Source organism: Arachis ipaensis, chromosome B03, assembly GCF_000816755.2.
Source record: "Arachis ipaensis cultivar K30076 chromosome B03, Araip1.1, whole genome shotgun sequence".
NCBI lineage: Eukaryota > Viridiplantae > Streptophyta > Magnoliopsida > Fabales > Fabaceae > Arachis > Arachis ipaensis.
The window spans coordinates 4,412,888-4,425,079 of record NC_029787.2 but is presented as its reverse complement, the minus strand read 5'-3'; the positions used below and the strand labels follow the sequence as shown (position 1 = coordinate 4,425,079).

The 12,192-nt window shown below is 35.8% G+C and overlaps 3 protein-coding genes and 1 pseudogene across 7 annotated transcripts; 1 reads left to right on the top strand and 3 right to left on the bottom strand.

Annotated features, from left to right (window-relative positions):
• LOC107629128 (glycine-rich RNA-binding protein 4, mitochondrial) lies at positions 966 to 3,604 on the top strand. Of its 5 annotated transcripts, none has more exons than XR_002358727.1 (5): positions 966 to 1,162; positions 1,284 to 1,352; positions 1,455 to 1,561; positions 3,248 to 3,371; positions 3,464 to 3,604. XR_002358727.1 is itself a non-coding variant. In XM_021117830.1 (4 exons), the coding sequence occupies exons 1-4, from the start codon at positions 1,051 to 1,053 to the stop codon at positions 1,694 to 1,696; spliced, it is 351 nt and encodes a 116-aa protein (XP_020973489.1). In that variant the 5' UTR covers positions 966 to 1,050; the 3' UTR covers positions 1,697 to 2,194. The 5 variants fall into 5 exon arrangements, 2 of the variants coding, with proteins under 2 accessions (XP_020973489.1, XP_016187315.1); XR_002358728.1 differs by having other exon boundaries at positions 3,461 to 3,600; XM_021117830.1 differs by lacking the exons at positions 3,248 to 3,371; positions 3,464 to 3,604 and adding an exon at positions 1,634 to 2,194.
• Positions 3,379 to 6,529, bottom strand: LOC107632347 (UPF0481 protein At3g47200-like). The gene is made up of 3 exons (XM_021120126.1): positions 6,343 to 6,529; positions 3,454 to 4,567; positions 3,379 to 3,409 (listed from the first exon to the last, which is right to left on the bottom strand). Exons 2-3 carry the CDS (start codon positions 4,560 to 4,562, stop codon positions 3,379 to 3,381), a joined length of 1,140 nt encoding a protein of 379 aa, XP_020975785.1. The 5' UTR covers positions 4,563 to 4,567; positions 6,343 to 6,529.
• Positions 8,584 to 10,280, bottom strand: LOC107629125 (annotated as a pseudogene).
• On the bottom strand, positions 10,398 to 11,199 carry LOC107629127 (histone H2B). Its single transcript, XM_016331827.2, has one exon. The coding sequence runs from the start codon at positions 11,085 to 11,087 to the stop codon at positions 10,641 to 10,643; it is 447 nt and encodes a 148-aa protein (XP_016187313.1). The 5' UTR covers positions 11,088 to 11,199; the 3' UTR covers positions 10,398 to 10,640.

Sequence of the window (12,192 nt, the reverse complement as noted above, 5' to 3'; positions counted from 1 at the left end):
CCCGCCAGCCCGCCACTAGGCGGGGCGGGTTGGGATTATGAGACCGCCTCAGTGAAAGGTAAAGTGGAAGTAAAAGGTTGTTTAATTTTAAATTAATGTTGCATTTATTGTTAGAGAAAGAATTTGAAGGTGAAATTCACCGTTCATAAAACGAGAAAATTGTAACCGTTTCAAAAAAATTAAGAGAAACTGTTCAATTTCTTTAAGTAAACTCTTCAAAAATCTCAATTTAGAGGCGAATCCGACTTCCTGAACTCGGATGTCCGTGACCAAAAAGCCCAGATTCAAGAATTCGAGTTAGGGACACTATTCTAGACAAATAAAAACATAACGGACGAACAATTAAATAAAATCATAACATCGAGACCGCCATAACGGCTACATCACCAAAGTCTATAATCGTCGAATTCCGACAATAATAACATAATGTAAATGCATTAGATGCTGGGAAAACGATAACCCTAGAGGACAGAGATAAAAAAAAAAAAGACAATCAATAGATAAAAACACAACTCCATACCACCTAATATATTATTGACTTTAACATTAGAGTGTCTTAGAAGTTGTTCATTCAGTTTGGTTTTGTGCACGCCAAAGTCAAGATCTCTTACCTTCACCCCTTGGGTTCCTAAACTCGTTATCGGTACGAACAGTATCATTATTCTTTTGAAAGTGTTGTTTTATGGAAAGCAAATTTTAATTTTACTCTTCATAAATAATTTAGTGCGAATATTCAGTTGATTTATTTGTTTATGAACTCTGCGTCCCATGCAAAGTGAAAGACCACAATCAGTTTCGGACCGAGGTCAAGAACCCCTTTGGACATCTTGGGCCAGTGCCCAACTTATTTCCATCCAAGAAAAAACAAAATTATTGTATGTCAATTGAGGTTAACCCAATGCGCTTGGGCTTCGGCCCAGAGAAGACCCAAAAATATCCAATGCGCTGGTTTTGTGAAATGTTGAAAACGGCGCGTCGTATCTGTATTGTGTGCCATCTGCTACTGCTACCCAGAAAACTACACGTGTGTGTTCGAGTTCGAGTTCGAAGATGCGCCTAAACCCTACACTTACCAACGCCACCAATCTTCTATTCAAGAACTCTTGCCCTTTTTCTCCCTTGCTATTCCCGCGCCATTCATCTACCAATTTGTTAGTCACAGGTCTCACTCAACTTCTTCAATCGCTTTCATTAATCCTCCTTTTTCTGTTCAATTTAATAATAAAACTGCATTTTTTTGAGTTTGATTTATGGATTGCAATTTTAACTATTTTGGAACAAAGGACTATCCTATGATACGAACGAAACTGTTCTAAGAGATGCATTTGAACAACATGGCGAAATAATCGAAGGTAAAAATTAAACCATTTTTTTTTCCTTTTCGTTCTTCTATTTTGGATTCCTCCATATCGGATTGCGCTACTATATCATAGATGGAATTTATATTTCTACAGTTAAAGTAATATGTGATCATGTCACTGGCAAATCAAAAGGCTATGGATTCGTTCGCTTCACTACTGAAACTTCAGCTGCTACAGGTCGCAAAGAAATGCATAAAAAGGTCATCTATTTTTCTTGTTGAGAATTTTTTTTTTGATAATTTCTGTTACTATTGTCTTGAAAATTTTATTAGGGATTTTTGCAGATTATAGATGGGAGACGCATTCGAGTGTGTTATGCTCACAAACAAGCCTAGCTAGCTAGCTACGAAGTGATGCTGCTACTGTTGTCTGGAATTTTTGTTTTGAGCTGGTTAGGGGTTCCTACTTCCTTGGTGTGTAAGGAAAACAAAGAAAGATGAATTAGAGTGTTTTTGGAAATGAAATGATATTCCTTAATGGTGCGCACTTTCTTAAGGATTTCATGGGGTATGGTCATTTGTGTTCTTTCCCTCCCTCCATTTTTACAAATGGAACTGCAGTCCTTAAGGGACATGGGTTGGCATTAGCTAATTTGATCTACCTGAGGATATATTCCAGTGATCATAGGAGAATTATGTGTGCTGAGTTCATGCCTTAAAGTTTCTAAGCCACTCAAAAAGGATGGTGTTTGATTTGTGGTTTTTGTTAGTGATGAAATCCATTAGGCATTAGTTCATTGCTTTCATAGGTTGTCTTCATCATTACTTTGTAAAATTGTTGCAAACACATCTTATTCTTTATTCTATATATGTTTTTAGTTTATTTTCGTTGCATTAATAGACCACTACTCTACGGAGACATTATGATGTTCTCCACGCAGTAAGAATTTTTACTCCATAGAGTAACTTAACCTCTGATTAAGGAATCAATGTGTAAGGTTCTCAGATATCACAGAAGGTAGAATAGGATTAGGATAGAGATAGTATAGAGAAGCAGTAGTATGAACGATTAAGAATAACAAGAATAGAAGTAGTGTGTGAAATCACTAAAGAGGGAGAATCAGTGTGATAGTCCCAAACCAGTGAATGAGTATATTGAGTGTGTGTGAATGACGGTAACAAAAATGACGATTGGCATTCGAGAGCCCAATTCTCTCCACAATTCTCTCTTTAGTCTTTTCCTACTTGAAACCAATGCTCCTCACTTCCTATTTATATCTCTCTCACTCCCTAAATTCACGGTGCCTTCCTTGTTAATTAGTTGTTGTTTAGGAAAAGTATAGGTAGACAATGAGAATACTAAACAATGTAAATAATAGATATGTCAAATGTTTAATTCAATACAATGTAAACAATAGATATGTCAGATGTTTAATTCAATAGGTATGCAGATGATTATGTTCATTATTTTTAATTGGATGATTATTTTTTTTTATTCGATTTACTCATGTACAGTTAACAATGGCTGGATGTTCAATTCACTAGGTGTACAAATGGTTATTCTAATGTTAAGGTTTAGGAGGTAATTTGGAAGTAAAGTGTTTTTTTACTTTATTGGGTCAATTCTAGAGCTCATTATTCACATTGTTTACAAAAGTCATTGTTTACCTAGCAAAACCTATTTTTTTTTTATTCCTCTCCTCCTTCTTGGCTGTTGGGGTTTGTCACACAATGTGATACGACTAATGCCACATTGATAAACAACAACAACGACACAACAAGATTTCTTTATTGGATAAAATCAACACAAAAGTCAATTACAACATTATAACACATACAATACTAAGTAAAACAAAAGAGACAATATAGTAGCATTATTTTCTTTCTTTCTTGTAAAAATTTAAGGTGCAAACCTTATTTTTTAGTTGCTGATCCTGGGATGTACAGCATACCAAGCTTGAATAGAAGTGAGAAGCAATGCTGCAACGGCAGCCAGAAAGGCAATGAAAGACCATGGAGTGCTGAAATAAGTGCTGCGTGCTTCAGCCAACCAAGTCTTCCATTTCTTTTGGTAATGTTCATTGATTTGATGCTTCACTTGAATATATCCTTTGCTGTAGGCCACAACATTAGTTCTGATCATGTAATTGCACATTTTAGCAGGCAATTCATGGCCTAGTTCATTGAAGAGTTTGGCCACTTCTTTGTCACTTCCGAGCAAGTTTTGGAGGACACCGGCCAACCTGAGTTCCTTCACATCCTCGGCTTCGTCTATCAAGGAATCCATCAAGAAAAAATATGAACAGAATTCGAAGTTGTTGCGAAAATCCGGGCACATCTCAAATGCAATCAAGTTGTGATAGAAATAAGGAGTGACATCATTCACTATCATCATTGGAAGCTTCAATGCTCCGCTAAACAAGTTGGAGGTGAAAGACACGCTGTTCCATTTCCATTCTTCTCTCTTGTTAAGCTTCACATGAATCCCTGCATTCCTAAGATCCCTGATATTTTTGTACCTGTGCCAACGGCCTTCTTCTTGAAGAGGAGGATCCATACTTATTATGTATTCATCTCTGAATGTGTAAAAGGTGCGAACATAATCAAGAAGATGAACCGGTTTAGCTCCATTGCGGTTTATTACCGACCCCTCACTTCCCTTGAAAAGGCCCATGAATACGAAATTATACAGTATATTCTCTAAGTGATATACCGTCTTTTCATCACTTAGCAGCATCAGCAACGTCAATGGAAGCTGGTTCTCCAGCAACAAAATATCTCTCCAGGTATACATCAACTGATCAAGCTTTAGATTCAGTGCTTCTGGATGCTGATCATCAACATTGTCCAAGAAATACAGCAATGCACATCCATCCACAAGCAACAACCAACTCAGTTCGTCGTCATTGTAGCTTCCAATCACATCCTTGCTGAACATGTTCCTCAATTGCTTGATTTCAGCAACTATAATATTATGCTTCAACTTGGCTCCTTCTTCCGTGCTAACACGGACTTGTTTGCTGAATTTTCCAATGTAGAGGGATGCCCAAAGATGTTTGAATTCTTCTCCCAAGTTGAGATTTTGTTCACCATGATGGATGGGACCAAATGATATCATCTTGGGTGTGCAGTACTTGACAAAGTTTGGATTTTGACTCAATAAAACAGGAATCCTTTGTATCATTGAACGTGGAACTTCATTGTCTCTTGCACATGCTCGACCAAGAAGATGGGCGATCCTGCTGTTCAATCTCTCACCCATTGTCCCTAATAATATATATACCACCAAAATAGAATAACTCAATGAGAAATGTTAAAATCTAGCTTTTTGTATTATTATTAGCCAATATTTTGAGTTAACATCTTATTTTATTTAGCTAACACTATATTCTTTAAATATTATGTATAAAATACTGTAAAAGATAGTTAGGTAAATTCAGATGTTAAGCTCAGCTAAGATTAGTTATATATGAGATTGCATGGAAAGGAACCACTAATTTGTTAGGAATGGTTTGGATTTGACTGTATGTGATATAACATGGGCAAGATTGCAATTTTCCAATAAGTCTGAGATTAAATACAATTTCATCTAATCTAATTGCTGCAAATTTGTTTTATTTGCTCCTTAAGCAAACAATATTGAAGTTATAAAATGAGAAGGAAAGCCAATAACAACAGTGGAGAAAATAAACTATGATTACCGTGTACACACTCAGCTTATCATTATTAGCCAATATTTTATTTTTACATTATTAAAATTTAAGATTTAAAATTTAGTATCTAAGATTTAGAATTTAACTAGCACCGTATTTTTTAAATATTAAGTATATAAATACTATAAAGGATAATCAAGTAAATTCAGATGTTAAACTCATCAACTAAATATAGTATTATAGTTATAACTATATTTGATTAGAGACTGTTTTGTATGAGTAAAACAATAATAAAGAAAAATAATATTTCAACATACATTTTTTAGGAGATTTTAATTATAATCAATACATAATTACCAAAAATTTTATTTTTGCAATTATTTTTAAAAAGATTATATTCACTTGCATTGAAGGTTATCTATAGGGTGTACATGGCCCGGCCCGGTCCGAAGATCCGGCTCGATCCCGAACACTTTAGGAGCTAATTTAGTGTGATTTTATCGGGTCTAGGGTCGGGTAAGGGTCTCAAAGATAGACCCAGTCATTATTTCGGGTCGGGTCCGTGCCATAACTCGGGTCACCCGAACTCGGCCCGATGACCCGTCATCATACACAATTAATATTTTATGTTGGATGATGGCTATTCTTATGTGGAATTTAAATATTGTAAACATTAATATCGTGTGTTATTAGTCATTTATAAAATTATAAGTTAATGTTTTATGTTTAAAATGCATAAGACTTTACACTAATGCATAATATTGTGTTATTTGTATTGATTTAAATATTTGGTGTTAGACAATATTAGTATTGATTATGGTTATGCTTTAATTTTAGAGAAGGGTTAGTTCTTGTTATATTTTTTTAAGTGAATTTTACTATGTGAATTGTGAAATAAAAGTTGGAGATTAGGTGATTTTTACATGCTAAAGACCCAGTTTTTACCCGATTTTCACCGGGCCCGAATGTGCATAGGTTTCATCGGGTCTAAGATCGGATTAGGGTCCAAACATTAGGCCCGGTCTATATTTCGAATCGGGTCTAAGTTAAGCCAAACCCGGTGTGCCCGGCCCATATACATCCCCACTTATCTATATGAGCCCTAAACTGATTACAAAAGTCATAAATACACAACAAATGAAAAGTACAGAGAGAAATATACATATAAAAGATATTGCATGGAAAGGAACCACTAATTTGTTAGGAATAGTTCGGATTAATTCGACATATGTGATATAACATGGGCAAGATTGCAATCTTCAGATAAGTTTGAGATAAAATACAATTTCATCAAATTTAATTGCTGCAAATGTGTTTTATTTTGTTATAAAATTAGAACGAAATCTGATAATAACACCGGAGAAAATAAACTATGTTCATCGAACTCACCTTACTATGTGAACAGTGAACACACTCGAGTATTGTTCAGATTCTAATCAACTTGCACGTTGTACCCACGTACGTATATACTAAGTATGAAGTATAACACACTTGTTCTGACACAAAAGAATGTAATGCAAGATATTAAAGGGCCTGGGAATTTGAGAGATATATATATATATATATATAGAACTATCGAAGATGGTTATGAACTAGCTAGTAACGAACTTAGATTCTGATAAAACGAATCAAATAAGAGTTGAAGAAGTATGCATCTTCTAATTGGAAAGTTCGCGTTAACATGGCTCCACAATCCACATTCACGCGCCTTTAAAGACCACGCCCTTATTAGCCTGCACCGTGGAAAAAACAAGAAAAGAAACGAGTCCTTAAATTTGAATATTGACTCAAATTTGGAGGAGCTTATCAAGTAAAAATAGATGGAAATTAATTAGCCCTTAAGGCCTTAACAATCTTTATTTTATTTTGCAATTTTCTAATAGGTAATTGGACATTCATAGTTAGTTTTTAAAATAATTTATTAAAACTATTTTTTTAAAAATATATTTTTTTTTTAAATTCCAGCAGTTATGTTTAATAAATGGAAAAATCAAAATAAAAGTTTATTTTCAATAAACACAAGTTATAATATTTGTATTTGTGGAGATGGAATCAATGCTTGATATCAATGATGATGAATCTAACTTATACATATTAATAGAAATAATTCTCAGTTTGATTTTTAAAATTTTTCAGATGTTCATTAAAATGGTCATTGACATCTCAAAATGATCAATTTAATTCTTGAATTTATAAATAGTAAATCCCATTATTCTCCAATTCAACTACTGCTAACATAGTGCTAATGCTAACATAGTGCTAATATAGTGTTAAAGTACAGTGTTAGTGGGATATTCTCCATGGCAGCGATAAAAGTGTTCTGTTGGCTAAGAAAGTTAAAACTTAATGAGTTGAATTAACGAATTTAGCACATATTTAATTAATTCTAAAATCTTAGCCATGTTATTTTACAGTTAGAATGCCACGCTTGTACCGAAACATTTTATATTACTACTGTGTTAACCATAATTGAATTAAGAATGAATGGATATTCACAATTTGTAAATTTTAGAATTAATTTGGTTGTTTTTAAAAACTAGAAATTTGAACAATTCAAAGATCCATTTGAACCAATTAACAGTGGAGTTTGTTCTGAGTTATGATCAAAGTATGTATGAGTAAGCTTAAGCTAACATCACTTGCATCCACATCGCGAGCGCCGGGTCAGAGGTGGCCCATTTGGCGATTAGTCTATGAGAAATGTAGACCGAATTCATTTTGTATGTGCTTAGTGCAAATCGGACCTGTGTATTTTTGTCCACAGTATACGAAATAATATCTTTTCGTTATTTATTGAAATAAAAAAAAAGGTCGTCTTTCAGTCTTTCACTCTTTCATCTAATGCATAAAGATTTAGTATTTTTCCTAAGTTTTTGAATATTATGTATATTTCTAAATTTGAGTATTATATCCGTACCCTCAAACTATTTAATTAGAGTCAACCTTTCTTAACAGTTTGTGAATTATACTTTTAAGCACATTTATTGATAAAATATTAAAATGTTATAGTTTTGGGAAACTATATTGTTGAATGCATGGCACCTTCGCAGAAAAGTTAGAGTATCGTATACAAAGGGTGAGAAGGTGCTATCTATGTATATCAAAAATTGCTACTTGTGGTCACTTCATGTTTTTGTTTATTTTTGTTTTTTTTTTTTTGTAGCTTTAGAAAATGAGAATTTCACAAATTAATTATTCAAAGGAAATAAATATAAATTCAAAGTCAGTAAGTTCTTTAAAATGTTTTTTTCTGAAATTTCCATCTGCTACCGGCACGTGACAAGACTTTTAAGAATTTCCAGCTTTCACTTTATTTATCATTTCAACGCCAATATTTTTTATAGCTCGTGTTGACTAGAGGTTAATTCCTCTTAGCCAAATAGCAAACACATGAAATGACGACATCTAGCGGTATACAACCGGATTTTATATTGATGACATAATACAGTGAGAGTCTAGTATATCTATTTAGTGATATATATGGATGGTTAATTTTAGCCTATGGATAAAAGACATGGAGGTTCCCCAGTTTTGAGGATGTGGATTCAGGAAGAGACCAACCAAAGAAAGAAACTGGTGTCTCAGCACCGAAATCTAGATAGAAATTTTCTAAAATTTTAAGAGTGTATAGAAACCAAATAGAATGCTAATATGGTTCTTTATTCAGTGATATTAGTTTACAACAAAAGTATCTTTCCCCAAGCTTAATTAATGGGGATGAACAACAAATAATTAAGTGATAAAACTATGAATAATTCTATAGAAAATGATACAATTAGAACGAAACTAGTATACTTTAAACATCACCTTTCATTGCTTCTCTTCTTGTAGACTCTCACAAGTGAAATTTGTATGCTCAAGCATCGGTTTAAGGCTTGCTAGCTTTGGTATGATAATCTTGTTCCTAATAGAACACACCAATGGATTCTCCCACTGCAATATGGAACCCACAAGGTGTGCGCGTACGGTTAGTGGAAACACACGGCGCCATCTTTCTGAGCCATACGACCTGAAAGCTTCTTCAACAGAGTCTTGCTCTTTAGACTTGATGGCCCCTGCAAGCTTCTTAGCAAGAACCACTGCATCCTCAAGTGCACAACAAGCTCCTTGGCCAAGATTTGGGGTCATCGGGTGCCACGCATCTCCAACCAACACAATTCGACCCGTGGAAGCAGGTGGACTTATGCTTGGCCAAAGCCAGCGATCTGCCAGCGGATTCCTGGACTGTTGAAGCAGACAAACCAGTATACTTTAGTGGGAGAAACAGGAACATATGCTGCACGCACCCCTCTTCCGTAGAAGTAATTCACTCTTGGTTCATAAGGCTGACCATCTGAATAAGTAGCAAGTCCGCGGATAGCGCAATAGCCAACGGTGATCCAATCCCATCGCACCCTATTACACTCTACACATGAAATCAACTTACTTTCTGAGAACTAATTCAACTTTATCATCACACTCGGCTGAATGGAGAATTCGTAATCATGCAACTAATTGATACTTGATTAGTCCACAGTAACAAACCGTTGCATGCAGCTTAGAGCCATCTGCAAGTTCCAGCAAGATGTCTCCCTCTGAAGTTGGTTCAATCCTAGCTAGCTTTGAAGAAAATTGAATGGCACCTTTGGGGAGCTCAGCAGCCAATGTTTCCAATAGTATTCTCCTCTCCACACCACGTAACTCTTGGCTGTCGGTAAGAATATGATCATAAAACAATATAATAATTAGAAGAAAAAAAAGAAAAACAAGTTTGCTTCACTCTTGCCTTGGATCTTCTTCAAGCAAATTGAATGAGCGTAGTTGCTTTCCATCCTCGGATCTGATAACCAACCTGTGCAGCTGATATTATGAAAAATATGAACCACCTCACCAAAATTGATATTCATGAATCATCGTACCCTTCAATTTGCGAGAATTGAGATCTGAGACGATTCGCTACTCCAATAGCATCAAATACGCTCCAACCATTCTTGGAAAGCGTGAGGGAAGTTCCACCGCTACGGAGTGACTCCGCCTGCTCCAGTACGGTCGACTTCACTCCAAGCCTGTCAAGGGAGACAGCGGTTGCAACCCGGTGATCCCACCACCAACGATCACAACCTCTTCCTTTGGAACTTCACCATTCCCTAGATTTGAAGGTTTGAAGGAACCGCTGCGCATCAACATCTTTGTCGCATGAAAAATCGGTGATACAAGAGCTGAAGGAGATCTCAGGATCGTAAGACTCGAGGTTGCTGAAGCCATGGCCATCACCGTTAACTGCTACTTCGCACTTGCTAGCTAGCACGTTCGTGTTGACCAGTTGACTATATAAGAGGAGGAAATATCTTCGTGGTTTTTTTTTTTTTAAATCAGGAAGGCCCATATTACGCCTGCCCCACATGTTATGTTGAGTACTAGTTAATTATCATGTTATGATCCCAGCTTTACTACTCAAGCGAATATGTCAAACTCTTCTACTAATAATGCACTGTCATTAATAGGGAAACTATCAAGATACGATAACAGCAGTATGCGATCCTATCCTATACCATACCGTCAATTCTACATTTCCATCCACAAAAGGATCGAGCAGATCCAATTTCTTCAATTACAAGATATTAAAAATAAAAGGCACTACTTCAAATCTAAACATACTTCTAACAAATTCCTAACACGGAAAACCCTCAAAATACAAAGGACATCGTTTAAGAGCTGGTAAACTTAGTCACCGCCTTGGTACCCTCAGAAACGGCGTGCTTAGCCAACTCTCCGGGCAGCACAAGTCTGACCGCGGTCTGGATTTCCCTCGAGGTGATAGTTGGCTTCTTGTTGTATCGGGCAAGTCTAGAAGCTTCTTGGGCGAGCTTCTCGAAGATGTCGTTGATGAAGCTGTTCATGATTCCCATGGCCTTGCTGGAGATACCGATGTCAGGGTGGACTTGCTTCAGAACCTTGAAGATGTAGATCTTGTAGGTCTCAACGTTCTTCTTGTTCCTCTTCTTCTTCTTGTCCCCGGCGGCGGCACCTTCCTTCGGCAGCTTCTTTCCTGCCTTTGGCTTCTTCTCCGCCGGTGGAGCTTTCTCAGCCACGGCGGATTTCTTCTCCTCAGCCGGCTTCTTCTCAGCTGGTTTCTTCTCTGCCTTAGGTGCCATCACGAACCAAGATTTTGAGATTCTGAAGGATATTAGGGTATGGAATTTATTGGGACTTCTGTTTCAGGAAATTGAGAATGAGTTGAATTGTGTGTGTTTTGGATGAGTGGTTGCAGTTGCTTATATATAAAAACAATTTGGCGTTTTTATTGGCTACTGGGGTTTCACGCGGATCGCTGACGTGGAAAATTTTCTATCCGTGAAATAACGTTCTTAAAGTAAAACATGAATCGACGGTCACGATGTATTGATTTGAGAAGTATAGGATGCGGATTGTTGAGTTGGGCATTGCATCCAGCGTTGAAGCGCATTTGTGGACTCTGTAAATGGACGGCTGAGATGTGAATGAGAAAGTAGGGAATCTCCCTGCGCGCCTAAACCCAAATAGACAATTACCCTTCATCTTGCGCGGGTTAACTTTCAAATGAAGTTTTCCCAAATTTTTAGCCAAATCAAAATTGAATACTTTAATTTCTTTTACACAAGTTTATTTGTTTTTGCTAAAAGTAAGGTATGAATTTAAAAAAAATTAATCCATCATATTCAGAATTAAGATATTAAGCAGCTTTTATGTTTCAAAACTACTTTCATCTTCAAAATTCAAATAAACATACGATTAAAACGTTTTGAAAATATATATATATTTTTCTTTTAATCTAAATTGTTGTCTTTTTTTCCATAAATTAATTAATTAATGAAAGTAAAAATGGTGATCTTTAAGTATATTGTTGCATGGCGTGTAATTCACAAATGTGGATCTACTAAAGTTAGTAATTTGCAAAACGCAGCTTGTGTTTGGCAGGAAAGGAGAAGAAAGTCTTAAAACGTGTGCCTGTCTCTTGCATGCAGACTAGAACTGTTGTGTTGGAGAATTTCTAAAATAGAGGTTGCATTTAGTAGCTGTCAGAGACAAAATGCAGATTGTTTTTGGCAGGCTTGCAAGGGTTGTTCAGAGAGCTTGTGGGAAGAAGAAGAGTAGAAGGTTTAGAATTTCAGATAGTTTAAAACGAAAAATGATTCGTGATTTTATTAAACCTGAAAAATACATTATTGAATATTCGGATCTTCTTCAATGGATAAGTAATTTTCTTAAAAATTTTATGAT

Bases quoted from the DNA above. Each gene is read 5' to 3' on its own strand.
- LOC107629128 (XM_021117830.1), top strand. From the start codon at position 1,051: ATGCGCCTAAACCCTACACTTACCAACGCCACCAATCTTCTATTCAAG. The intron at 1,163-1,283 runs GTCTCACTCAAC...TTTGGAACAAAG, and splicing joins TACCAATTTGTTAGTCACAG to GACTATCCTATGATACGAAC. The intron at 1,353-1,454 runs GTAAAAATTAAA...ATATTTCTACAG, and splicing joins ACATGGCGAAATAATCGAAG to TTAAAGTAATATGTGATCAT.
- LOC107632347 (XM_021120126.1), bottom strand. From the start codon at position 4,562: ATGGGTGAGAGATTGAACAGCAGGATCGCCCATCTTCTTGGTCGAGCA. The intron at 3,410-3,453 runs GTGCAATTACAT...CCTACAGCAAAG, and splicing joins CATGAATTGCCTGCTAAAAT to GATATATTCAAGTGAAGCAT.
- LOC107629127 (XM_016331827.2), bottom strand. From the start codon at position 11,087: ATGGCACCTAAGGCAGAGAAGAAACCAGCTGAGAAGAAGCCGGCTGAG.